Source organism: Alexandromys fortis, unplaced genomic scaffold, assembly GCF_014885135.2.
Source record: "Alexandromys fortis isolate MF-2015 unplaced genomic scaffold, M_Fortis_MF-2015_v1.1 scaffold_51, whole genome shotgun sequence".
Classification (NCBI taxonomy): Eukaryota; Metazoa; Chordata; class Mammalia; order Rodentia; family Cricetidae; genus Alexandromys; species Alexandromys fortis.
In genome coordinates, this window is record NW_026067925.1 from 1,246,697 (window position 1) to 1,274,275 (window position 27,579).

The following is a 27,579-nucleotide window of genomic DNA, read 5'->3' on the forward strand; positions in this document are numbered from 1 at the left end:
GCTGATTTCTCATGGCTATTCTGAGATTCCAGTGTAGGTCGTAAGAGCCAGTGTCTCTCTGTCTCCCATGACCCCTGCAGAAATGTGGATCGTGCAACTGTTCCCCATCTCAGTGCACAGGGCTCCTCCCTACTCCCTACTCATCTCATGCATGCTACTCAGGTAGGTTTCGAGACTGGATGAGTTTTACCATATCCCCTAAAGATGGCCTTGAGTACAGTATAGACTGCTAATCGGTGCGGACTTGGCTGCAATAGCTCCAGCACAGCACCCCCACTCCATGCCTCTAAGACTGGGAGTGGGCTGATTTGGTTCTGAAATGGAAAAAGCAGAAATGACCGTGTTTCTCATTTGACCCACAGGTACTCTTTCTTCTGGACAAAATCTTGTGGCTTCCTGGTGGGACTGCCATGAGGAAGAGAGCTCTGATTACATTTTTCTTCTAGGTTATTTTGCAACCTAACATCTTCCTCTTCAGCTTCCCCCACAGTACCTCCTGTGGCCAGATTATTTCCCTTCTATTCCGGACATTTTCCCTTTCTTTCGGTTCCCTTTCCAAGCCAAATCCTTCCACAGCGCAGATCCAAAACCACAATTTGAGAAGGAGGCAAGTATGAAGTATAGGAATCAACCATGGGAGTCACTTTCCTTTACTCATAAAGAAATGCAGCTTTATTATTTTCAAGTACATATGTAGTGCCTCAAGCTAAAGTCTTACAGAAGGTCACCAGTAAGGCTCTTGTAGATGTTCCTTTAACAGATATATCGGGACCGAAGATAATTAGCCTATGCACTTGCTGATTCTAAAGGGAGGTTTCTAAAGTGCCTGAAAAGCATACTTTGGGACAGACTATATATGCCACTCCTAGCAATACTGTTTATGCACTTAAATTACTGACCAAATGACTTCTTTATTGATTGTGCAAAGGTAAACGTTTGTTCAAAGTCAAGATCTCAAATTAATCGGGCCGAAATAAATATAGTGTCTTATTTAGACTTCCAACCTAAGGCTTATGAATTTCAATGTATGTATGATAAAGCAAAACTCCACTGTGATGAGACAGTGGCTCTGGGGAGACCTTTGGGCCTGGCCTAATGCGTGTCTTGTTCTTCATGTTTCCACCTTAGGCCTTCCGGTTTTCTTGCTGTCTCTCACTTGCTTGGCTCATTCATCTAGGTCCAGCTATGCAGTGCTTTCTAGGCCAGGCTTAGAGAAAGGGCAGCTGTCCACAGAGCAAAAATGTTAGCTGAGAGGGAGTAAGGAAAGACAACTCTACTCCATAGGAACCTGAGGCTAGCTAGCTTCCTGCCTCAAGGAAAGTGGGCGTTTGCCTGGGAGCGGTGGCCTTGCCCTCTAAGAGGTCAAAGGCAGATTTTTCTCTCGTGTCTAAAATTGCTGACAGCGTCATGATCTAAGCTGATTATTCCTGCCAATGGCCAGCTAGGCAACACTGGAAATGATGTGGGTTCAGCAGCGTGGGCACGAAGGGGAAGGTAGTGGGAGAGCAGGGAGGTGGAAACTGGCAGCTAACTGGGGTCTCAGAACAGCATGTTGTTTGAGAAATTATTATAAAGAGGGGCTGGTCCCAAAAGCATGTAATCCCAAGAGCTGGACCTTCCTGGCCTTGTGGACAAAGGGGACCACTATCCAGGAGTCATTGGGGCACTTGGTGGCCACACTGACTCCTGGTCTTGCCTCTCGTTGCTAGTCTAATGAGATGGGAGTTTGATCTACTTGTGTCTATAAAGGACACAGAGCCAGAACCCATACCACCTACCTGGAGGCTCAAGGTGACAAATTTGCGGTCACTGCCCTGTCTTTATTCCTTTGCTGTCTCCCTCAGCCAGCACATCCCAATCTCTCCTTGCCAGCCCAGCTCTCCTCCCTAGGTTCCTGACTGGCCTTGCCTGGGAGACACTCTTAACCTTCCCTTCCAGCTTCCCCTATCTGGCCTCAGACTCTCGCACTTCCAGAAGGAAAATTTTGTGTTTTTAAGGTTTGGAAAGGGAGGAACAGGGGCAGGCTCAGGAAGGAAGCTAAAGAAGACAAGAACGGGAAGAGGAATGAAGCCAGAGACGTAGACACTTGGTCTGAGAGGACTTTCTTCTGGAGTAGACAGGACTGACCTTTGGGTGGTGATCTGTTTGAAGAATACAGGTGAGGGCTAAGACACAAGGAGGACTGGGGCAACCCTTAGTGCTTTGGGGAAAGTAGGGGATGTGGTAGAGTGGGACGAGAGGGATCTTGGGAGGGGACCCCAGAACACACTGTCTGAGGGTTCACAGTTGGACCCATGGAGCAGTCACCTCAAGTTTATTTACCCAGCTTAGCTCACCCTGTTGCCTTATTCTGTCTCCCCCAAGTCTTCCCCTAAAATACCACCCCAGTTTTTCCATCCCTTCCCTCCACCACCGCAGCAACACCTCCAGAGCACCCCATCTTTCCCATTCTTCCTTTCTCCAGTGATCTCAGTAGTACGTCTCCTTCTCCACCCAGCCTGTGAGAGAGATGGGATAAAGGTTGTAGCAGGAACAGAACAGGAAGCAAAAGTTCAACTCCCCAGGGCTCAAATAGCTGAGATCAGAGGGAAGGGACAAACCCCTGCCTGGTTTGTGGGCTGTATAAAGGACAAGGAGGGGCCAAGCCTGTCTTCTGGGGAGACTTGTATTTCATCCAGGTAACAAGTGTCTGCGGAAGCAGGAAGCAGCTGTGCCAATGGCGCCACAAGGAACCGTGCCAGAGGACTGACAGCGCTTTGTATTGTTTTAGAAACCAGATCCCAGGCTTTATGTAAAAACACCAAAGTTTTAGATGCTGGGTCTGTTAGAAGACCACACATCTAAAATCTTGGACCTCTCAGCCCAAACACTACTCATGGACCGTGTGTGGCTTGTAGGTCATCCATTTCAATCCAGCCAATGATCAAAAATGCTTCCAGGGAAAATAAACCAACTCTTGGTTGATGCCAGGAAATCAGGAGCCCTATGTCGTGGTACCAGTTTCTATTCCTTGCCTTATCATCCTAAACAAATAAATCCCCCCCCCCCCCCGTGCACCTTTCTATCAACAAAATGTATAGATGATTAGATGATCTCCAAGGGTCCTTCTAATCTGATGGTCTGTGGTCCTAGAGCAGTGGTTCTCAACCTGTGGGTCATGACCCTTTGGGGATCAAACAGACTTTTCACAGGAGTTGTATATCAGATATCTGCATTGATCCATAACAGTAGCAAAATTACAGTTATGAAGTAACAATGAAAATAATTTTATGGTCAGGGGTCACCACACCGTGAGGAACTGTGTTAAAGGGTCGCAGCATTCGGAAGGTTGGGAACCACTGCTCTAGGTGAGACACAGGATCTGAAAGGAAGAGGCCAGGGTTGGCCTGCTCAGGGCTTCTGGGACCTTAGGGTCAGAGCTGTCTGCAGAGTGCACCGCTTACCCCCAGGGTACCGCCGTAGGATGAGCTTGCGGACCTCATCGTAGATGAAGATGAGGAGACTGTAGGGAAAGGCACAGAACCACCAGGTGACCCTGAAAAACAGTGGAGGGAAGTCAGGGGCCTCAGAGGCTGGCACGGTGTCACGAAAGTAAATTAAAGTGAATTAGAGCCTGGGTCCCAAAAGGAGCCAGGATTTCTCTGTTCTTACCACTCCCTCAGCCACTGGTAGAGGCACTTACTTGAGTGGGTACATTCGGAGGGCCACCCCCATGCCCGGACAGTAAGACAGGAAGGCAGCCAAAGCCGTCTCTTCTAGGAGCCCAAAAATCAGGATCTTATTCCTAGAAAGGCAAAGAAAAGAAAGCAGGTAGTCAGGTAGCATTGGAGGAGGGTGTGGGAAGGGGGAGCTCCAGAGGCACCCCTTGGAGCAGACGGGAAGGGGAAGAGGGAAGGACGGCTTCTTCATCCCTATCATCTTCAAACCTCTTATCATGCTTTATGTAACCAAAGGGGGAAAAATTTTCTTCTGGCTGGATGGTGGTGGTGCATGCTTTTAATCCCAGCACTTGGGATGCAGAGGCAGGTGGATCTCTGTGAGTTCAAGGCCAGCCTGGTCTACAAGAGCTAGTTCCAGGACAGTTAGGACTTACAAAGAGAAACCCTGTCTTGAAAAATAAAAAAAAATTTTTTTCTTCTGCTTGTTCTGTTCACCTCTGGCTACTGTGTATTATACATCTATTAACTCATTCAGTAATTGTTTCTTATGTAACTCAGTACCAGAGATGTAGTAGTCAACACAGACAGCTTATAATTGTTATTGCTCTAGGCCCATGAGCTGGGACAATATTATTTTCCCAGCAAGGGGTCTTTAAAAGCTCCTCTGGGCGGAGCCCATTGGTGTCTTCTATTTCTCAGCATCTCCTACAGACCCGGGTGGTTGAACATCACAGACACGGAGTGAAGAGGATGTTTACAAAATACTGAGCCCGGCCAGCGTTTGCTTCTGTGTCACCATACAGGAAGTAGTTGATATATACTCGCTGTATCAGAATGTAAAAACACGACGGAACAATGTTCTGAGAGCAGATTCTGGAGTCAGACCTGTCCAGTGTACACTAGCTGAGCCATTTCCTGCCTTTGGGGAGTTTAAAAGAGCCTAATTTCTTAGAGCCTCACACTTCTTCTCTACATACAATAAGCATAAAAAGACGTTTTCTTTGGTTACATAGAGCATCAGACAATGTCTGAGAAGGATATAGGGATAGCTCTTTGCTTTTTTTTTTCCCCACACAATCCACATTTTAAATGATTTTTGCCTTTCTATTTACACTTGCTAGTGAGTGATAACTGCGTTAGAATTCATTATAAGTGTTTGAGGATTCCAAGCAGAACTAGAGTAAATAGTCTAGAGGGAGTCATCACTGTCTTCTTGGGGTTTGCCTAAGAATGGCCCACTAGAAAACGTGGCAGTTTCTTCCAAGTAAGAGCCTGGCTCACATGGCTTTTTGGAATACTGTTGAGAGTATCTTTGAGGACTTTTAACTACCCAAGGTCCAGGCACACTGAGGCTGCCTCTGGGCCAGGTGGTTTGTGGGTATTAATACCTCTTCCCTGTCCTTAGCCAGAGTCACATTGATTCTTTCTCATTTGCCTCTTGGGTGGTCTGAGTTCATCAGTTTGGTTCTGTCCCCACTTTTCTGTATCACCTGTAAGCTGCCCTGTAAGTGTCTGGTACAGGGCTGTACCTAATTTCTTAGATTTCTTTGGGACAAAATTTTGTCGGGGAATAGCCACCTTTGTCTGTGGTAGGAAACAGGAAAGAAACCAGTGTGGCCCCTTTGCTACTCAGCCTCCATCTGTGTTCAAATCACAAGGGAATGGGGTGCCGGATGTGTGACAAGTGAGCTGCTGTAGTGTGGGGTGGAGGCCAACCTGGAGGACCCTGACCAGCTGAGTGACCTTGTCATCTAACTTTGGAGAGGACTCCTTGCCCACACAGTGTACGGTCATACCCGCCTGGAAGACCCTGTCGTGAGAGTAGAGCAAGGCACTTAATTCACGGCCCGGCTCATGGTACCACACTCTAGGAAGGCCTGAATATGTCTGTGGGTGGATGCAGAACCACACGACAATGCCAAGTGCTGGTGTGGAGAACAGGAGACCTGACCCTGGGTTTAGAACCGGGCAAAGGATATGGCTAGGTGCCACCTAAACAGGAACTGGAAGAGGAAGTGAGAAGGAGGGGTGAGAGGACACTAAGAAAGACGAACATGAAGGTAGGAAAACATGACAATAGAGTGTAGTTCCGTAGTCTTGCCATTCCGTCCTCGTGTGTGTGTGTGTGTGTGTGTGTGTGTGTGTGTGTGTGCGCGCGCGCGCATGAGCATTTCAAACCTGTCTACGTATAAGTAGCTAGGTTATTACAACCAGATACCTTCCGAGTAAACCTGAGCCCTGGGAGCTGAGGGGGTCTGGTATTGGAATCCTGGCCTGTATGGGTTGGTGACCATGTCTAGAGAACTTTCTGGGTGGTGGGTACTGGTAGCGGTCGGCGCTCACTTCATGCCCTGCTGGAAGACTGAGTTGCGACGGGTCTTGCAGATGATGAGGTCAGCCCACTGCACAACCACGATGCTGGCAAAGAAGGCCGTGTGGCATGTGAACTCCACCACCTTCCGCTGCTCATAGGTCTGGGGGAGGAGGCAGGCGGAAAGGGGTCAAGTGTGAGTGTCAGGGATAGATAGTACCAGCAAACAGCATGCTTTAGGCAGTTGCTAAGCTCGGCACTTAACCCATCTTCTGCCCCTAGCTTGCTCCCGGCCAGTTCCTGCCAGGCTTTCAGCACCACCCCTTCTCGTTTGCATCACCCTTACACAGCCCCACTCACCCACTCTTGCCCATAGCTGTCCTCCAGGTCGTTGGTAGTCCGATCATCCCAGTCAAGGCGGATTCCCAGCAGCCGTGATGGCAGGAAACCGTTCTCTGCCAGTATCACAAAGTAGGTGAAGAAGCCACCCAGAGCCTGGATCATGCCTGGAAGAGGTTGTAAACAGAAGGTGCGACCTGAGCAGAGAAAGAACCAGCAAAGGGCCACCCCTTGGGGACAGAGATGGAAGTCTCTGTCTCTCAGGGAGCTGGACTCTTTCTCGAAATGTCACTCATCTCTCTCAGGCATGGGACGAAGCTTTTGGGGACACCCTCCCAAGCCCCTGGCTGGGCGCACCAATCTGTCCATAAGCCATGCTGATGAGCCTCTCGTTCACCAGCTTGTCCGTCTGGGAGTTTCGTGGCTGCCGCTTCATGATGTCACTCTCAGCTGCTTCGTATGCTAATGAGATGGCGGGAACCTGTGTACAGAGGACGTGGGCGGGAGGAGGCATCTGAAGAGATTCTGTATCTAGAGCAGCAACCGCTCAGTGAAGAATCAACAGAATTTGGCACAGCGGTATTTAAGATCCTGTCATCACTAGGGTGACAGTGTAGGGGTGGAGAGCATGCGTGAGTCCTGGGTTCAATCCCCGCTACTATAGAGTGGTGGGGAGAAACTTCCTGTTTCCCCCAGGCCTGTGCTTAACATCTGCTGTCTACTGCTCAGGGTCTGGTCTGATACCCTGGCGCAGCTCCTCTGTCCACTGCTCACCCCACCCCTGTTCCCTGTGATTGCCTGGTCAGATTGTGCTCCACACTCTGGCCTCACCATGTCTGTGCCCAGGTCGATGCAGAGGATGGTCACGGTGCCCAGGGGCAGTGGGATGTTGGCAATGATGAACAGCAGGAAGGGGGTGATCTCAGGGATGTTGCTGGTCAGGGTGTATGCGATGGACTTCTTCAAGTTGTCGAAGATCAGGCGGCCTGTAGGGAGGTTCTGAGGGCATCAGGGAGGTTAGAGGAACTCTTCCCCCGCCCTCACCCCTGAGGTGTGGCTGGCTGCTCATTTTCCTAAGAGGAAGGTTTAAAGCTGAAGCAGCGTGGAACCTTAGTGTGAAAATCAGAGGAAGCAAAAGGTCTGGCTTCAGACATCCTGGATGTCACACAGCCCACCCTGCTTCCTCACCCTCCTCCACGCCTGTCACGATGGAGGCAAAGTTGTCATCGAGGAGAATCATGTCAGCGGCCTGCTTAGAGACATCAGAGCCAGAGATGCCCATGGCAATGCCGATGTCAGCCTTCTTCAGCGCAGGGGAGTCGTTCACCCCATCACCAGTCACTGCCACAATGGCTCCCTGCCGGGAGGACACCAAAGGTGCTTGAGGACAAAGTCCTTGCCTGTCTGGCCCCCAACTTTGCCCTGTCGCTGCCTCTTGCTGTCTTGCTCACCTGCCTCTGACATCCCTCCACAATGATGAGCTTCTGCTGAGGGGAGGTCCGGGCAAATACGATCTCCGTGTGGTCCCTGAGGATCTCGTCCAGCTGCTCTGACGTCATGTCCTTCAGGTCTGACCCGTGCACTACACATGCTTTGGCTTCTCTGGAGGGTAGAAGCAGTAAGAACTGACCATCCACACTCACGCCTCTCCTGCTGCCCCTCCCTGCTCCGTGTGCCTTAGTTCCCCTGTGAGGTGGGACTCCCTTATTGCTTTCACACCCTCTTCTATGACACTGAGTTCCGCTATTTCTCTCAGAGAAGGCAACGCTACATCCTCCCCGTGTGGTACCACAAAAGCATGAGGGCTGTTTGCTAGGCATATCCCATCCCTATAGCAACCCTGCAGTATGGACACCATCTCAATTCCGTAACTGAGAAAATGGAAGTTCAAGGACTGCAAGATGTTTCCAAGGTTACACAGCTCATCACTGGTACAGGCTGGACACAAAGTTGTCAGTGGGAATGGCCATTGGACAGGCAAAGGAAAGATTTTAGTCTAAGGGTTCCAGAAATGCTGTCGAGATATCCCCAAGGAACCCTGACAGCCTCTGGGAGAGGATGTGTTGGCTAGGGACAGGGTCTTTGTAAAGCCCTTACCTGGGATTGACTTGGCTCACAGGAATGTTGAGCCGGGCTGCAATGTCCTCCACAGTCTCGTTACCCTCTGATATAATGCCCACACCTTTGGCGATGGCCTTGGCTGTGATAGGGTGGTCCCCAGTGACCATGATCACCTGATAGGAAGAAGACAGAAAAAGAAGTGTTCAGCTTCCCCTCCTATTCCTTTCCCTAAACCATGTAAAATTAGACTACTAGATGTCTGAGGTTGGTGAATCCCAGCCAGAAGAGAAGGAGGTGTGTGTGTGTGTGTTGTGTGTGTGGTGTGGCATATGTGTGGTGGGTATATGTGTGTGTGGTGTGGTATGTGTGTGGTGGGTGTATGTGTGTGGTGTGTGTGATGTGGTATGTGTGTGTGTTGTGTGTGTGGTGTGTGAGGTGTGTGTGATGTGTGTGGTGTGGTATGTGTGTGATATATGTGTATGTGTGTGTGTCTCCTCTACCTCTCTGGGACAAGATCTTTAGGTATGTAGCCCAAGCTGACTTCAGACCCACAGGATCCTCTTGCCTGTGCCTGTCAAGTGTTGGGATTATGGGCATACATTCCCATGCCTGGGTTATCTGGAAGAATTTCTTTAGGAGTTTGGCTATGTGGGAAAAGAAGCCATCAGAACTGGATGGGTACCCCCTTTAACAGTCCTTCCTTCCTCTCCTCCTCTGCCCACTTTGTATTATTTTAATTGTGTGGGTGTTTAGTCTGCATGTATGTTTGTGTACCACATATGTGTCTGGCGCCCTTGGAGACCAGAAGAGGGCATCTAATACCCCAAATGGTTGTGACCTGCAGTGTGAGTCCTCTGAGAGAGCAGCCAATGAGCGCGCCTAGCTGCTGGGCCACTCTCCAAACTCCAACAGCTCCCTTTGAATATACTTAAGGAGACCAAAGTTTTGTGAGCAGTCAAGATTTCTTCAAGGTCACAGGGACCCTGAACAAAGGTTTGACTCTCCCGGTGTCTCAAGTGATCGCAGCAGCAGTGCGGTTGGATAGAGCAGGGCTAAGATGGAGACAGTGAAGGGGAGAGGGGGAGAGAGAAGGGTGAAAGGAAAGACTGGAGAGAGCTTGGGGGAGTGGGAGGGTGGAGAGGGAGGAAAGACGGATATAGGAGCAGGGAAGTAGATATCTTAATTAAGGGGGCCATTTTAGGGTTGGCAAGAGACTTGGCTCCAGAGGGGATCCCAGGTATCCAAGGAAATGCTCCCAGCTAGGTCCTTGGGCAGCAGAGTAGAGGGTGCCTGAACTGGCTTTCTCCCACCATCACACTGATGATTATCTTGAATATTACCATAGAATCTTCATCTGGTGACGGATGGAGATAGAGACAGAGACCCTCATCAGAGCAACAGACTGAGCCCCCAAGGTCCAGTTGAAGAGCAGAAGGAGGGAGAAGATGAGCAAAAAAGTCTGGACCACAAGGGGTTGCTCCACCCACTGAGACAGTGTGCCTGTTCTAATGGGAGCTCACCAAATCCAGCTGGATCGGGGCTGAATGAGCATGCGATCAAACCAGACTCTCTGAATGTGGCTGAAAATGGGGGCTGACTGAGAAGCCATTGATAAAGGCACTGGGACTTGTTTCTACTCCATGTACTGGCTTTTTGGGACCCTAGTCTATTTGGATGCAAAGCTTCCTAGGCCTGGATGGGGGGGGCTTGGATTTCCCACAGGGCAGGGTTCCCTGCCCTCTCTTAATGAGGGAGGGGAAGGGAGGAGGGGAATGGGGGGTTAGGTGGGAGGGGAATGGGAGGAGGGGAGGAAGTGTAAATTTTTGAATGGAAAAATAAATAAATAAGAAAAAAAAGATGGAGACAGTGTTCAGCTGCTGCCATGTTCATCGGCTTCCAACCGCCCTGCATGGTATGGGGAGAAGCGTTTCTTGCCTTAGCTGGGATAATTAATGTTCTTTGCTGTTGCAGAATGCATGGAGTGGGATGGGAAGGGAGGAGGCCCGGGAAGAGGCTATTATCGGCATAAAGTGATCAAAGCTAGATGAGGACAGATTGGCATATGTGGGCTTGTGGGAGACGTCCCACAGAACTGAGGCAAGACACCTCTTCAGGCCCCCGCTGCCTTCTCTCCCACCCCCATTATTAACCTGAAACTACCCGCAACATGCCTCCTATTGAAAACAAGTGCCTCGGCAAACCTCGCTGTCCTTGACTCCCTCAGGCGTTGAGATCCCCTCGCTCCCTTGGCTTCTGTGCCTCCTTCATTTCTGCCCGAGCTGTACCCCTACCTGGTGGCATGTTCTTTAGAGCCTCCTCGGGGTGGCAGAACGGAGCCTAGCAGAGTGGAGTAAGTGCTGCCTTTGGACAGGAACTAAGTCTAAACATTGACCTTCGCCAACGGTTGGACCTTAGACAAGTCAATTTTCTATGTCAGCACAATGGAGGGGGTGATCTACATCAGTCCAGGCTGGCGTTAGGTAGACACTCAATAAACGTTAGCTGTGTCCTACCCACCCCACTGGCTTCTCTTTCTCCTCTTCCCCAGAAATGTTGGTGAACCTAGGGTTTCATTCTTCATCCTTTCCTTGGCTACTTGCGTATTGACCTATTGCTTCCTGAACAACATGATAAATATTTAGGTAAGCCTTTTGTTTGTACGCATGTGCTAATGAGATTTAAATCTAAAGTCCTGACCGTCTTTCGTGAACTCGAACTATATTCCGACTGTCCCCAGATATTCTCTCTGTCTCTCTCTCTCTCTGTCTCTCTCTCTCTGTCTCTGTCTCTCTCTCTCTGTCTCTCTCTCTGTCTCTCTCTCTGTCTCTCTCTCTGTCTCTCTGTCTCTCTGTCTCTCTGTCTCTCTCTCTCTCTCTCCCCCTGTGTGTTTCTCACAGATGCTTTAAACGGAAGGTCCATACTGCACCGTCTTCATTCCCTGCACCCCCTCCAGCTCCTCTCCTCTTAGACAGACTATTCACTGGGTTCTGTTTTCTCCCTTATCTTCCCACCCTGTTCCCAGCTTGCTCACCAAGTTCTCCAAATGCTTCTCGAATGCAACTATGTGTCTTCATTCCCTTTTTCTCTGTCTTGTCCAGATCCTCACCCCCTCGCTTGGACTATTGTGCACGTTTTAATCTGTCTCCCTGTTCCTGACTTCAGCTTATCCCCACATCTCGTCCCTCCTCCTCTAGGTAGCCTTAAAGCTATATCTGTGACAGCTGTGGTCTTCTGTGGCACATGGGATAGAGCTTGAGTCTGGCATTTAAAGGAAATCTTTCCAACTGGCCTTGACCCAATGTATCAGTCCCAATCCCCAGTGCTCTTTCATCATCTCTCCCCCACTGACCCGTACACCTCCACCTCCTGATAGCGTCGGCACGTCCGGGTACGTACTGTTCCCTCATCTAGCCATGCCTCTCCTTCCTTTAGAGCCTACTGAATCCTCGGCAGCCTTCAAGGTCCAGGTCAAATATCATCCCTTCTCTTAAACCCTGTCTAGTTCTCAGAGGCAGAATTAACAGCTCCCAGTTAATTTTCCATAGAGTCCTTGCCCAGCCTCTGTGCGATTTCTCATCATGCCGAGAGGCACCTGACTGGGCAGAAAGACGGAGCGCGGCTTCCAGACAAGCCAACTGTGCTTCATAATCCCAGTTCGCCTCTTACCGACTGTTCTATTTTGGGGAAACTATTTACCTACTCTGAGTTTCTGAGTGTTTGTGTATTGCAATGGGGGTAATAATGCCTATTTTCCATGCTGGGTGGTTACTGCAGTCAAAACTAACGCACATACACAGCACCAAGTCTTCTGGTGTGGTGGTTAAAAAATAGACTGCCTTGTTTCAAATTCTGACTTCACAAATTACTAGCTATGTGGTCTTGGGCCTGCTGCTTGTGCCTCAGTTTCTCTCTCTGTAACAGGGAAGATGCTTGTGCTTACCTAGAAGGCCGCCATGCTCAGTGCTTAAAGTAGTGTCTGATGCATCTAAAACATTAAAATAACTTATCCTTAGGCATCTGACCAATAGATTACTCAATGACCTCAACTCTTAAGACTGTTCTATGATATGTTTAGAAGCATCGGTTCCCCCCGCCCTTCCCTNCCCCCCCCCCCCCCCCCCCCCCGCCGAGAGATCCTGAGATGTGGAAGCCAGGCCCAGTTTCTATTCATCTTTGTATTCCCAGTGGGAAACAAAGACTTGGCTCTCAGGGAGCAGGTTGTGTTGCATTGTTAAAAAGAAGAAGGAGGAGGAGGAGGAGAAGAAGGAGAAGGAGGAGGAGGAGGAGGAGGTGGAAGAGGAGGTAGAAGAAGAGGAGGAGGAGGTAAAGGAAGAAGAAGAGGAAGAAATAATAATAATAATAATAATAATAATAATAATAATAATAATAATGGCATCAGAATTGATGACAGAAAAAGATGTCAGGGACCTGTCTTGGAAATAGGAAACTGAGTTCCTGGATGGATGGTCGGTCGGTTGGTTCATTAAATAACTTGGCACCTCGCACAGTGCCCGATGCACAGTTGATAAGCAATGCATATTTGCTGGATGAAGAACAAGCCAGACAATTAAGAGAGTGTATTCAGTGAGAAGAGGTTGTGGGGACGAAGACTCAGTGTGGAGTCGTGGATGAGTGGGGAGAATATGGGGTGATAAGGTGAGCTTGCTGAGGCAGACAAGAGCTTTCTAGTCCCCCTTCCGAATGGGTAGACTGAGGCAGCTGGGCACTCAGATAACCAAGTGTGCATGATGGGAATGCCAGCTGGTGCTTAGGATGAGGAGGGAGGGGTGCACATGAGGTGGGACAGGGAGCTGGGCTAGGTGATAGATAGGCATGAACAAAAAGCAAGAGCTCTCGTCAGGCAGATGGACAGCTTCTCTGGGTCAGAGGGAAGGAGGCCACCAGAAGCCTACATCTCCTCAGGACAGCAGCTGCTGCGGTCCCTTGACCTCTGGTAGGTGGCCAGGCATACCAGGACAGAGGTGGGGGTGGGCGGGAAGGAGGTCATCGGTACCTTGATGCCTGCGCTTCGGCACTTGCCCACAGCATCTGGCACAGCTGCCCTGGGCGGGTCAATCATGGACATAAGCCCCACGAAACAGAGCTTCTCTGTGGGGAAGTTCAGCTCATCTGTATCGAACTTGAAGCCCCGAGGGAACTTCCCAGAAGGCAGGTTCAGCTGACAGAAGCCTGAGGAGGAGCAGGAGGGAGGAGTGAGAGCAGCAGAGTGGCTGCCGGGTTGCCTCCAGGGCTCGTCATGTTAGAGATGCTGGTGAGGCTCAGGAGCCCCCTTCTCGGCCCCGCTCCTCGGCCCTGCTCTGGTTTCGGTTTCGGCTCCCTCACCTAGCACACGCTCCCCGAGTCCTCCTAGCTCCATGTAGGCATTTTGAAAGGCATCCTGCATCTCCTTGTCCAGAGGAATCTCCTTGCCCTGGACCAGGATGGTGGAGCATCGATCCAGGATGCGCTCCGGGGCCCCTTTCATCACCAGCACGTGACTCTGGGGGCTGTCTTCTCGCTCATGGATGGACAGCTGGAGAGGGGAAAGGCAGTCACAGAGGGCGACCTACTCATTTGGTGGCTTAGCACAGGGTCTGATAGGGAGCAGCTTCCAAGACAGAAGCTTTCCTTAATAACATAACTCTAATCATCAGAGAGTGTCAACAAAGGAGAAACTATGCGTGGAAGGTGTTTCACATCGGAGTCTTAAAATCTGAGAGTCACTTCCACAGAATGGTGATCGATTCAACAAGTAGTTACTAAGATCAGTTAGGGCAGGCATTGTGCTAGGGGTTGGGTGGCTTTTATTAGCACCCCGTATTCCCCGAATGACCCAGGGTTACCTCTATGGTGCCTGCAGAGTAGAGCCGAGACTATTCTTGGCTTTATCAGACGCCTAAATACCGAGGGATACAGTAAGGGAATCATAAAAGTGTGCTTTAGCTATGCGGCCCGTGGGTGGGGAGAAAAGAGGAGACCGTGACAGGTTGTGTGTAGTAAGGTCTGCCAGTCAGAGGATGATGGATGGCAAGCACACATGTAGCTGGTCCATGTGTCCTGGGCGTGAAGCGGGAGTGGGAGCACACAGCCCTCAGATATTCCCATCCCTTCTTTCTGTCGAGTCTCCGGTCACTCACTCTCCCCATTTTGGTCCCTCTTTCTTTCTCTGTTCCACCCAGCAGCCCAGCCAGACCTGATATTTGTTGGTCGAGTTGAAGGGGATTTCTGCCACCTTAGGGTTCCTGTCCCTCATCTTCCTCACTGAGCCACAGGACAGCTCAATGCATTTGAGCAGAGCTGACTCAGAGGCATCACCAGCTGTGTCCCGCTGCCGGAAGAAAACAGAATTCAGTGTCCCAGTGGGGGAGGGAGGGAGTGGAGGACGGGAGAGACGGGGCATCAGTTGAGGTCACCAGCTCAACGTGAGAGGGAGAGCTGGGCATCAACACGGGACCTTTGGAGACAGTCCTCTACCGTATCTGTGCCGGCACTCACTGGCTGACCCCCTACCTTAGACACAGCGATGTTCTCCTGCCCAGCCTTGAAGACAGCACGGTTGCAGAGACCGGCAATCCGAGACAGGGCTGTCCACGTGGGGGACCGTTTGTCAAATGTGGCCCCTGGGGAGAAATAAGGGAGAAAGAAGCTTGGTCCCCTGTTGGAGTATTTTCACACCCTCATCTCCTGCTTCTGCCGGGGCCCTCGGCACCAGCCACCCCTCCCCCTTCCCCCTTTCCGGAAAACCAAATCACCAGACTGATCCTCAGTGGTGTCGGCCTCATGGATCTGGTTGTCAAACCACATGTGGGCCACGGTCATGCGGTTCTGGGTGAGGGTGCCCGTCTTGTCCGAGCAGATGGTGGAAGTGGAGCCCAGCGTCTCCACCGCCTCCAGGTTCTTCACCAGACAGTTCTTGCGGGCCATGCGCTTGGCGGTCAGGGTCAGGCACACCTAGTAAGTGGAGAGAAGTATAAAATGGTTCAAGACGCCAGGCAGTAGTGGCACACGACTTTAATCCCAGCATTTGGGAAGCAGAGGCAAGTGGAACTCTGTGAGTTCAAGGCCAGCCTGTTCTACAGAGCTCGTTCCAGGACCTGCCTGGAAATAAATAAATAATCAACCCAAGTCTAGAGTGACAGGTGTTCATGACCGTTTTCTATCCTGAAGCTCTATTCCTTTCTTCTTAATCCTACTCACAGATAAGACTGGCTGGGGCCTAGCTGTAAATAATGACAGTTGGCCATTAGGCACGTTGAACTGGTTCCTAGGTGTGTCTGTGGGAAACGCCCAGCAGAGAGCTGAACACATCTGACTTGGAGCAGGCACAAAGATGGAGAACCGCCTACACGGAAGGGACAGCAGAAGCTGTGGGAGAAAATGAGAGCAACAAAGAGGAAAGCGGAGTCTGGGGCTCGTCCGCCATTGAGTTTCTGTGAGGACACAGGACAAGAGAACCAGGACGGTGACACGTCACGGGAGCTGATGAAGGGTGGAGTGCACGAGGGTGGACAGAGGTATCCATTTCAGCAGCAGAGTTAAGGATGAGAGCTGGGAAATGTCACTTGCTTTGCTAGTTAGTCACCGGCGACCTTTGAAAGAGTCTTTACAGCAAGTGAGACAGGATGGAGCCCAGACTGCAGCGGGAGACGAGCTCGCAGATGGTGAGAAGCATGACCATCGCAAGCCCCCAAAGAGAAATTGAATGCTCAGATACAGCTCAACCCAAAATTTTTCAACTTATAACTCCAAGGCACGCATTAAACCGTTTCTGTGTACAGCGTCGGCTATGTGACCGCAGGGACTTGAAGGGAAGAACATTGCTGAGAAGCAATAAGCGACTGTGTTTGTATCAAAGGGGGAAAAGGACGAGGACAGTGGTTGGGCACTGGTACTAATTCAGCCTGATCCACTCACAGTAACAGTGGCCAAAAGCCCCTCGGGCACGTTGGCTACGATGATGCCGATGAGGAAGATGACTGCCTCCAGCCAGCTGTAGCCCAGGATGAGGGACAGCACAAAGAAAGAGACCCCCAGGAACACCGCCACGCCTGTGATCAGCTGGATGAAGTGCTCAATCTCCATGGCGATGGGTGTCTGCCCGACCTCCAGGCCAGACGCCAGAGTGGCTATGCGGCCCATCACTGTCCGGTCACCTGTGGCAATCACAATGCCCCTGGCAGTGCCTGCAGTAGAGGAAAGGACAGACGGTGAGTGTTCTGGGCTTGCCAAGGATGAAGTCTCATCATATTTGCTAAGGAAACAAAACCATCACCGAGTAAATAAGCCAAAGACTCTAACCCCGGAGGCTACTTTCAGTAAACTGGGTTTACCCTCCCGGCGTAGATCACCAGTCTCAGATTTAATACAGTCGCAAATTCTTTTCTTTTGTGTTCGGGCCGGAGAAGACATCTTGCAAGTAATACTAAAGTTCACATTGAAGAGATTCAATAAATGAAATTTAAACTGCCTGCAACATTTCAGCGAATCAATCTTGGACTAGATATTTTTCAAAAGTGTATTATAAACAGAAGCAAAGTACTTATTGATTTGGGGGGAGGGTTTGGACTTAAGATTTTCTTGGGCCAGCAAGACAGTTCAGTGTGTAAGGGCACCACCCACGAATTCTGATGGTCTGAGTTGAGTCTCTGGAACCCGCGTGGTGGAAGGCAAGAACCAAGTCCTGCGAATCTTCTTTATGGGTACTGTGGCATGAGTGTGCTCACTTACACACATACACGCACACACACACACACTCAGCATTAGGTATGAATCTCAACTGTAAAGGGAAGTCAGATAATCAATCAATCACCATGTGTGGACATCACAGGGGTCTTTGGGAAAGGAAGTATGGTACCGTAGGAAGAGCATGCATGTTGAAGCCAGCCAAATCTCGGCTTGAATGCCTGTTTGGACTCCTACCTAGGAGTCAGTAGTCAAATGGGATAACAGTGTGAAGCGCTTTGGCAAGTGCCTGTCACCTAGCAGGCATGCAACACATGCAACCTCCATCCATTTCCTCTCCTCTCTTCAGAGCTAGCTGCTGACTACGCAGTACGAACACCTTATCTGACCTTTCAAATACATTCAGTTATGGGAAATGTATGATAAGTCAGAACCTCAGTACATTAAAAATTTAGGAAATTTAATGTGTAGTGATTTTTATTGTAATTCCATTTCTCTGAAGGAAGGAACCAAGCCCAGAGAACCAATAAATGGAGGAGAAACAGTATCAGGGAAGGAAAGGCACGGAGCTGGGATGCAAGAAGCCATTCTTTATCGCCGTCTGAGAGGTCTGTGGGCTAGGAAACCTCTCTGCTACAATGTCCTGCTCCTGGACCTTCCCAGAGTCAGTCCTGGCTGAGCTCTCCAGCTTGACCGTAGAGTATGGGCTACAGGGATGCAGTTGTCCTTAGATTCCTATTCTTACATGGTAACAGCCACCAGCTCTCATCGCTAGAACCCAGAACTGAGACGGAAAAACCAGGGCAGACTGCACGTTACAAGAATTTTCTCCTCATCATGGCCTAGATGGATGATACAAACTGAAGGAGAACCTGATTTTCACCAGAAAGTTCTCCTGACCCAGAGTGAGCCTCCGGTTTCTAATGATGAGCAGAGGAAGGAAGCAATTGGTCCAGAATCATAGACCTAGAAGACGTCACCTGACTCCCCACCCTCTTAAGAGTCAAGGCTCTGTGTGTGTGTGTGTGTGTTTGTAGCATTTTGACCCACTATCTGAAAGTTTTGTGGGAGGCTTTCAGTCGGAGAATGAACAGAACAGAGAGCTTCGTGGGGAGAGGTGACTTCCAATAGAGGCGGTCTGCCCTGCTCTCCAGAGATGACGATTTCTGCAATGTTCAGGGCCCTGTTCCCTCCTCAGTGCCCTTTATATGCAGAGCCTTTGCCAAATAAGTACAGCTACGGGAACAGGCCCCTTCCCTACAGTGCTGGGATGAGGAGCATTCTTGAGAGGTTAGCTTCTCACCTTCCACACAGTTGGTAGAGAAGAAACAGATATTGCGGGTCTCCAGTGGGTTCTCATGGGTGAACTCAGGGGAACGGGTCTGGGGCTCCGACTCTCCTGTTAGGGATGAGTTATCCACCTGAGGAGAAAAGGGGGTGCAGTCATCAAACTGGCAGCAGCAGCAGCACTGTGTGCACACAACTGTCTCCTGAGCCAGATTCAACCCCCCTCAATCTTCACGACAAGAGGGACGGAATTGCGCTGGCCCTCATCACATATCTATGGCATTACTCAGCTATTGCTCCTGCTGTGCTTGGGAAGACTGGCTCTTCCTGACTTTTACATGCCTTTGGGTTATTTGCTTTACCCACGAGGCCTTCATTTGTTCACCTGTAAAGTGGGAAATGTAAACAGCATCATTGCATTGCCCAGCTCCAGGAGCACCACCGCCAAGGCAGTCTGTGACAATGCCACCTCCTGGGGTTGATCAGGCGGCAACATACAGCAGCCTTCATCACAGTGTCATCTTTTTCCAGACTCCTCTCTAGATAGCCAGGTTTGAACTCCCCATCCTCCTGCTTCTACCCTCCACCTGCAGAGTGCTAAGGTTATGGGTGTGAAGACCCAACTCCTTCATCTTTATTTCCTTAAAATTATCTATCTAGGGCTGGAGAGATGGCTCAGTGGTTAAGAGCATTGCCTGCTCTTCCAAAGGTCCTGAGTTCAATTCCCAGCAACCACATGGTGGCTCACAACCATCTGTAATGAGGTCTGGTGCACTCTTCTGGCCTGTAGGCATACATGTAGACAGAATATTATATACATAATAAATAAATATTTTAAAAAAATTATCTATCTATCTATCATCTATCTATCTATCTATCTATCTATTATTCGGGGCTCTCGGTAGTTCAGGCTGGTCTGGAATCTTTCAGAGTGAAACTGAATAGAGTATGTAAGGTTTCTGTCGCATAAATGGTATTCCATATACAATAGCTATAAAATGCCTATATCAAAAAAATCCCAGAGCATAAAGCATTCCTAACACAGATACGCAGAGGTAGCTGTAGCCATCCTATACTGGAAGGAGGTTGAGCTGGGAGGCTGAGGGGAAGCCTTGACGTTTGCAATTGAGTTTCTATTCAACTTTTAAGAGGGCCTCTCTTGACTCTGCACAGACTCAGCCACTTGCTCTTGGTGACCCCCTCACCTTGCAGCCGTGGGAAGAGATGATCCGGAGGTCAGCAGGGACACGGTCCCCACCCTTCACTTCTACCAGGTCTCCTACCACCACCTCCTCCGCATTGATCTGCATCTTCTCCCCCTCTCGGATGACCAGGGCTTGCTGTGGAAAAGCCAGGAGCACCTCGTGAAAGGTTCGTTTCCACCTTTGTGCTCCAATTGTTTGCTCTCCCTCCGAAGGAGGAGAAGAACCCCCCACACCTTCAGCAGCAAAACTTGGCTCTGGTATGAAGAGCTGAAAAGGGTATTTTCTGACCATCTTTCTTCTATTTCAGACCACAAGACTACCGAGAGGTGAGTCCTCTCAGAAACCTTATGCCCCAAGCTGGATGGAGCCAGTCCCTGCCATCTACCTGAGGCACCATGTTCTTGAAGGAGTCCATGATCTTGGAGCTCTTGGCTTCTTGGTAGTAGGAGAAGCAGCCAGTGACGATGACTACAGCAGCTAGCACGATACCTAGGTATAGCTGGTAAGAAGAAAGAGTCTCACACACTTAACATTTCTCACCTGGGGTGGCTGTGACTTGGGGTGGCCGCTCAGAGTCATACTGTATGGGATCCCCAGCCTTCACCTGAGCCCAGGTGTGAGAAAGACAGTGAGTCTTTCTCTCCAGCCCTCCTTCCCCCCAGCCTTCTAACCCACACCCCTAGCACGGAAGGAGCTAGTTCACATGGCTGAGGCCTTTCTAGGAGTGAAGTCCCAAGTGTACAGACCAGCTCCTTTTAGTGGACTGAGTATTGAGGATCTCTCTCTCTCTCTCTCATCACTGGCTGAATGTGTTGGGGGTGCTCCACAGGCTCTCTTCAGCCTGAGGTACTGGGACTGGGATCTTGTTCCCCAACCCTTACCCCTTCGCCTTATCTGGGGTTTAGAGTCAGAGGGCAGAGTCAAAGACTGACTGGTCCAGGGGTTGGGTGCGTGGCTCACGTTATCATTAGATGGCTCATCCTCCATGGCGGCCAGGATACCATAGGCTAGGAAGCAGAGGAGGGCCCCGATCCACAGAAGGATAGAGAAGCCCCCGAAAAGCTGACGGCAGAACTTGACCCACTCAGGAGTTGTGGGGGGTGGTGTGAGGGCGTTGGGTCCATCCCGAGCCAGAATGTCCTGAGCTCGCTGATTGGTGAGGCCCTATAGAGGAAGAAAAGGTACAGGAGTGGAACAATGGAACAAACCTTACCCCCACCACATCTCTCAGCATCGTGCAGAGTAGTGTCCAGCTGGAGAGAGAAAAAAATCTGCTGTGGTTGGAAGGGGTAGGATCATCAGGAGGGACCACACAGAGAAACTGGGGTCTGTGAATGAGACTTGGGCCTTGAAGGCTACAAAGGACTCTCGCTGTGGTCCACCTTCTGTTACTCTTGGGTTGAAACGTGTTTTTGTTGGAACAGCATGCATAAGCACACCGGAAAGATTCCTCCTCTGACCGCCCTCCTTTCTTCCTGCAGATCCTTCCTTTCGCCAGGGCTCCAGGGAAAGCCTCACAGCATAGACCCTTAGTGTCACGTGACTTTGGCAACCACTTATCACTTTCCTAAGAAAGCCTAGCTATTCTTGAGGCCCCAGGCTAGATCAGAGGCTTCTTTCTGGATCCAGACAACCCCGCCGTGCTTGATTCTAGAATGGTTCTTACTATAGTGCACTGGAATTCTGTTTGTATGGTTTTTGTTTTTAGATTCTTTTGCTACAGACTTCGAGCAGGACCCACTTGTTCCTGACCTTCATGTCATTCATTCGTCTACCTTACATGTGAACGTTGAGCTCCGACTACACGCCCAACAATGGGAAGGATCTAGAGACAGGCACTGTCAACACCCACAATCTAAAGAGGAAACCTGCACAGTAATAAATACACATGGGTGTCGGAGAATAGAAAATGTCACAGGAAATAAAGTAACGTCAAAGAATCGGGGCAAAGCAGTTTAGGAAGAGACAAAAGAGGAATGGGCCAGGGGTACTGTTAATTTTTTTAAAAAATATTTATTTATTTATTTATTATGTATACAATATTATGTCTGTGTGTATGTCTGCAGGCCAGAAGAGGGCACCAGACCCCATTACAGATGGTTGTGAGCCACCATGTGGTTGCTGGGAATTGAACTCAGGACCTTTGGAAGAGCAGGCAGTGCTCTTAACCTCTGAGCCATCTCTCCAGCCCCTGTTAATTTTTTTTTAAGACAAGGTATGGTTCTAGCTTGGAAGTGACTTTATAGCCCAAGCTGGTCTTGAATTTATGGCTGACTTTACTGTATTTTCATTTGTTTGAGCCAGGCTTTCAATATTTTGTCTAGAATAGTCTTGAACTGTTGGGTCCAAATGGTCTTTCTGCTCTAGTTTCCTAAGAATTGAATTTAAGGCATCACACAAGCTACACGGCATTCTGTCACTGAACTACATGCATAGCTCTCTTTGATTTTAAGACAGGGACTCTAAGTTGTCCTCTTTAGTCTTGAACTTGCAATCTTCCCTGCCTCAGTCTCCTGAGTAGCTGGGGTTACAGATGTGTGCCCATGCACCCAGCTTAGAGGAACAATTTAAAATATTTTTAAATGATGGGCTTGGCAATCTGGCGGTGGCCTGTGTTTATTTATATAACCTAGCTCATCCGAGGACAGGTGGCGGTCATCCTGGGGAAGGAGGAGAGAAGGCTGAGCACTCTTCGGGGCACAGGATTAAGCGAGGAGCGTGGGCCTGGGTACAAATTCAGCGAGTCACTTTCTGATTCTCCTTGCTTTCATAAACAGGCTAACCATGCCTGACAGAGCTAGGATGGGGATTAAAGAAATGGCCATGCTGCGTCTTATTACAGAGCCACCGACGTAGCGGGCATCAGCAAGTACTATCATAACAGGGCTGAGTCACTTTGCTGGTCCACGTCCATCATCTCTGAGAGCAGTTGCTGGAGGCAGAGCACAGAGCCTTGCCAGAACCTGAACCCTGGGTCCTCAGGAATTCTAGCTTCCGGATACACAGGCAAAGAGGGGGAAGCAGGGGTCCAAAGTCTGTTTCAGACTGTGCCCCTGACTGTGCCCATGACCTTGGGTAAGTCTCTCATCTCTGGGCTGCTCCTCTCATCTGCAAGGAGCATTGTGTTCTAGTTTGGAGTCTCTTGCACCTGAAGCTCACCTCTCTCTCATGGCTCCACTCACCTTGGACAGATCCACTTGGTATTTTCGGCCCAGCTCATCCAAGGACAGCTTGTGGTCATCCTGGGGAAATGGAAATGCAGACACTTTGGGAGAGGAGGCTGAACACACACTGGGGCACAGGATTAAGTGAGGAACAAGGGTCTATGTACAAAGCTTCTTTGGATGCCCATGGCTGCTGGGGTGTGGCTGTCAGCACAGAGCTGCTCCTCCATGGCCCTGCTGAGAGCATCGTGGTCCTTACCATGGCAACCTCCTTCTTCAGCTCATCCAGCTCCTTCTCTTTCTGTTTCTTCTTGCCACCCCCATTCTCCGCAGTGGTGGCGGCAGGCGAGTACTCACGCCCTGCCTACAAAAGAAAGGGAGGGCAGGGATGATGAGGGAGACTGGCTGCCTGGAGCCCGTTCCCACCTGCTTTCGAGGAGGTCCCAGCACTGGAAGCAGGGGGTGGGAGAGAACGGGAGCAGATGGACGAGCCCAGGCAGAGCTGTGAGGACCCCCACATTTGAACTTTTACCTGTTTACTATGTGTGGGATTCTGCCAGATAAAAAAGAAAACATGCATTTTGAAAAACACCATCCAAGGTGATTTGAGAGAATTCTGGGAGTGGACAGGCATTGTGTTGACAGATGGGTAGGGTATCCTGCAGGGATGCCTTTGCCTAGTTCAGAGAGGAATTCTGGGTAGAGTAAGAGTCCTGGGAAGGCAAGAGAAGCAGGCTTGGTGGTGGGAATGGAATGGACAGGGATGATGGACTGAGAGAAGCTAATGGTGACAGGTTCAAGTATGTCTATAAAGTCCAGGGTATGCTGGGAGCACCCTGCTGGCAGGCTTATCTGGAACTGGACAGAGACAAGTCACAGAACTTGAACCCCCAAAGCACAGTTGGGTTCCCTTTGCCAAGATTAGTATAGGGGAGTAAAGAAAGATTCTGTTCAGGTCAGCTGGGTGTTTTTAATAGTGATCTTGTGAGGTCCCCATTTGCTCTTCTCTTCAGGGCTGCTGCAGACTTTCAGGATCTCATAGGAGCTTCTTGAGGGAGATGGTGGGGATTAGGAAAGGCCTCGGGGGTTATGGGTAGTGTGAAAAATGCCATCATCTCCCTCCATGGCTCTCCATCGGGACACAGGGGGTGACTAAGTTTCTGCTCATCCCTCTGGCTTTTCTGTGGACCCTGAAGGCCACACTGAGTTTTTAGAAGTGGTTTTTCTATCCCATGGTGATGACTGGCATTTCCCATAAATAATGGGTATCTGGTAGAAACAATAGCCTGTGTGGCTTTGTTTTGTCTTTCAAGATTATGCATTTGGGGGGTGGGGGTGGTTTTCTTTTTCTTTCTTTTCTCTTCCTTCCTTCCTTCCTTTCTTCCTTCCTTCCTTTCTTTCTTTTTTTTTTTTTTTTGCAACTTTTTAGCTGACTGTGAAGGTTAGTGGAGAGTGGAGGATGCACTCAGGGACCTTCTACCCCTCCACATGGACAGCCTCCCTCCCTATCAGCATCTCACACTGTTGGAGAGGGACATTGTCTCATCACTACCTCCCAGTGACCACAGCTGACAGGCCGGCGGTGTATGTTCCATGGATTTAGGCAGATGTCTATCAGTGTGGACCTCCCGTTTCTCTAGCACATGGCTGTGCCACCCTAGATCCTCAGTGCTTCATGGTAACATATTCTATCCAGAGTTAGAGTGGTCCAGGGCACTTAGCACCCTGAGTAATAGATTCTGCCCAGTGAAATAAGGAGCAAGGAAGGGAAGGGGCCTTCCAATGCAAGATTATGGACACTTGTTCCATGATTCAGGGACCTAGGAGATATGCTCTTGGAGCCTGCATTGCTCAGACACGCTCCGTTTAGAAAAGGTGACCATCACACCATGCTCTCTTCTCTATCTGAAATGCCTATGGATTCAGTCTGGTCTTGATCTTCTGAAGGCCAAGCATCCTAGGGAGACTGAAGTGGCCATCGGCAAGGTAGAGAAAAACTCAGAAATACCTGCCCTTTCCCAGGTGATGTAAGAGGCTTTTTAAAAAATGGATTGAAATGCTTTTGGCCTCTTGGCAGGCAGGCGGGGCCGAGTAAAGGAAGGGAACCCACAAAAGGTCTGAATGTAAGAAAGCAATCTGGACAGTCATCGGTGAGATTCTTGGGGACCGCAAGGATGGCTGAGGTTTGTGCTAGAGGTGGAGGAGCAGAGTCCAGAGAACTCTCTGCATGTTTGGTGTCAAAGAAAACGCATGAAAACGAGAATCAAATGCCCGCTTCTGGAGCTGGGAGGGATGGCATGCACATCTGTATTCCCACAAATCAGGAGGTAGAAGCACGAGGATCGAAAGTCTGAGTCCAGCCTGGGCTACATAGCGAGAGTCTATCTCAAACAAATAAACAAATGCTTCTGGTGAAAAAAAATATTCTGGCTCTTGCATGTTGGTTTGTTGATTGTGGCTGAGCTAAACAGCGCCATGTGGTAACTTCTTTTCCTCTGCTCCCACCCTGTTCTCCCATAAGTGCGAAGCTTGGGACACACTGCCCTTCCCCCTCCTCCTGTCCTGGCAAGGATCTCAGGCTCCTCAGCCAGGAGCCTGCAGAGATTTGGGGCCAGTGGCTGCCCAGGGAAGAAAGAAAGAGGAAGCGAGGACCCCCCTTTCCCTCTCTGCTCTTCCCTCCCTCCCCCAGCACAAGTCCCTCTCTTTGGGTCTTGAATGCTGAAGGAGAACAGAGAGTTCTTTCTGAGAAAGCCAGAGTCTGGGACGGAGTGGGGGTAGCTGGAAATCAGCCAGCGCTCCCCCCACCCCCACCTCAGCTTCTGGAGGAGGCCTGACTCCCTCCCACCAGAGTGATTTCTTCCCTCAGCTCCCACACTGCCCTTCACAGCCACACAGTGATGGGCTGGGGTGGAGGTGAAGAAGCGGACCCCAGAGTTGAGTGTGGAGAGCGGGAACTTGTTTTCTGCAGCTCTTCTCTGGTAGGTAGGACTCTGAGCTCCCAACCTTAAGCTCCCAGACTTTTCAAACAGACCAGACCAGGAGCAGCGTCACTCACAGCCACTAGGTTAGGGGTGCCAGAGGTTATGGATCCAGCAAGAGTGCTGGTGGGGATGGGGGGGGGGGATTCAGAATGGGGAAGTCAAGGTCAAATTGTTTTTTAATTAGAAAGAACTGTGTGAGCTAGGTCCTTGCTCTAAGGAAGAGTGGGGGTGGGAGGTATCCTATCTTCCTTTTCTCTTAGATAAAGGTAGGGCTTGCCTTGGCCCTGACTTCTGCACCTCAACTGGACCTTTTCTTTCTATAGCGAGATGTTGCTGAAGGTCCCAGGACAGAATGTCTTCCCACGACTGTGACCACTTCCTCAGGGAAACATGTTGCCCATAGAGAGCTCCTAAGGGTGGGCTCACAGCCCTTGCCCTGCCTCCATCTTTGCCCCTGAATGCCCAAAGGCTGTTCATTTGCAAATTCACCTGCTGAAGCATAGTGCGGGGCTCACTCATAGATGTCTACAGCACTACCAGCTTCCTGGGAACACAGGGTGTGAAGTTGTGGACACATATACACATGTTCACACACACACACACACACACGTGCACACACTTGCACAGTACTCTTCTATTTCCAATCCCACCCTAACCCTGGAACCCTGGTGTCCAGGCTCAGAGTGTTTCCAGCTGTTCAGCTTAGAGCAGTAACATGCCCTTGCCTGACTCCTTGTTGGGCCCAGAAATTGGCCCACAGCACCCCATGGCACTGTCTCCCTGGCATTTTGCAACGCCTTGCTAAGCCCTTTCCCTCCGTGCCCTCTTTTGCCAGCATTCCACAAAAAGGAAGGCGGCCCAGCACAGTATGGAAAGGGATTGGGTCACTTTCCTTCATATGGGAATTTCATTTCCAAGAATTGGAAGCCTTGTCCTTGCTCGCCCAGACACGACTATTAATCTTTTCACTGGCAAACCCATCCACTGCTCCAGGATGCCATGGTGGGGGCAGTTCTCACCAGCCTTTAGAAAGGTCCCCAAAGACTGTGGCCTGGAGCTGAGGACAGTGTTGCTGGGGACATCTGGAGGGGTGCTGGGGTGAGCGTTGGGGATAGATTCCTGCTCTCCGTCCCAGCTGATTCTGGCACGCAGGAGCTGGTGTAGTGAGCTGCCTGGTGGCCCTGGGAGCGGGGTGTTCCACAGCTGCTTTGCAACCCCAGGCTGGCCCCCGTCCTCTCTGGCCAGGACCTCAGAGGAATAGATATTTTCAGTGGGTAACAAGGGCGGGAGAGAACTAACGGAGCTGAATGTCCCTTCAGCTGGGAAGCCAGGAACTGTGGTGAGAGAGGAGGGATGTTGGCAGAAGAGATGAGGGGATGGAGTGCGGGGAGACCTAGGAGGGCACTTGGGTGGCTTCTGGGCTAGTTGTGGGAGAGGAGGAGGCCAGGGTGGCTGCAGAACGGGGTACAGAACTTGGGCTAGCGCTGTGGAATCCACAGGCATGTGCAGCTGGGCGATTCGTTCCAAGTTCAAACCATCCCACTCAGCCAGCCTCCCTCACCCTCCCTCCACATCCCATTCCCACCCCACCCTTTCTCCATTGTCTTCTTCACCCTGATCTTTGGGGATACTCACCCCACGACCCATCTTGGGGCAGAGTGGCTGAGGGGACCTAGGCTGAAAAGGTCACCAGGAGGATCTCAAGACCACACTGCCTGTCTGGGGCAGCTGGAGACCCTGGCAGACAGACAGAGACAGCCTGAGCAACAGGGTAGCTTTAAATAGGTCCCTCTCCCCCTCACCCCCGCCTTCCCCTTCTCGGGGAAAGAAACGTTTGTTGAAACTGGATCCCTGAGGACTCCTCCCCTCCCGCCCCTTTAGCAACTGGCC

General features: G+C 50.4%; 1 protein-coding gene across 5 annotated transcripts; it reads right to left on the reverse strand.

Moving 5' to 3' along the window:
• Positions 1–644: 644 nt before the first annotated feature.
• Positions 645–27,465, reverse strand: Atp1a2 (ATPase Na+/K+ transporting subunit alpha 2). 5 transcript variants are annotated; one of them, XM_050142916.1, is made up of 23 exons: positions 27,325–27,465; positions 22,968–23,072; positions 22,727–22,786; positions 20,505–20,708; positions 19,930–20,043; positions 19,545–19,679; positions 18,356–18,473; positions 16,285–16,553; positions 15,123–15,321; positions 14,881–14,990; positions 14,564–14,698; positions 13,714–13,903; positions 13,385–13,560; positions 8,407–8,543; positions 7,761–7,911; positions 7,498–7,666; positions 7,141–7,295; positions 6,667–6,790; positions 6,331–6,476; positions 6,003–6,133; positions 3,683–3,784; positions 3,444–3,535; positions 645–2,498 (listed from the first exon to the last, which is right to left on the reverse strand). In XM_050142916.1, exons 1-23 carry the CDS (start codon positions 27,334–27,336, stop codon positions 2,470–2,472), a joined length of 3,063 nt encoding a protein of 1,020 aa, XP_049998873.1. In that variant the 5' UTR covers positions 27,337–27,465; the 3' UTR covers positions 645–2,469. The 5 variants fall into 5 exon arrangements, with proteins under 5 accessions (XP_049998873.1, XP_049998875.1, XP_049998874.1 ...); XM_050142918.1 differs by lacking the exons at positions 13,385–13,560; positions 13,714–13,903; positions 14,564–14,698; ... (8 more) ...; positions 22,968–23,072; positions 27,325–27,465 and adding exons at positions 10,662–10,780; positions 11,402–11,549; XM_050142917.1 differs by lacking the exons at positions 13,385–13,560; positions 13,714–13,903; positions 14,564–14,698; ... (8 more) ...; positions 22,968–23,072; positions 27,325–27,465 and adding an exon at positions 11,402–11,543.
• Between the last annotated feature and the right edge of the window lie 114 nt (positions 27,466–27,579).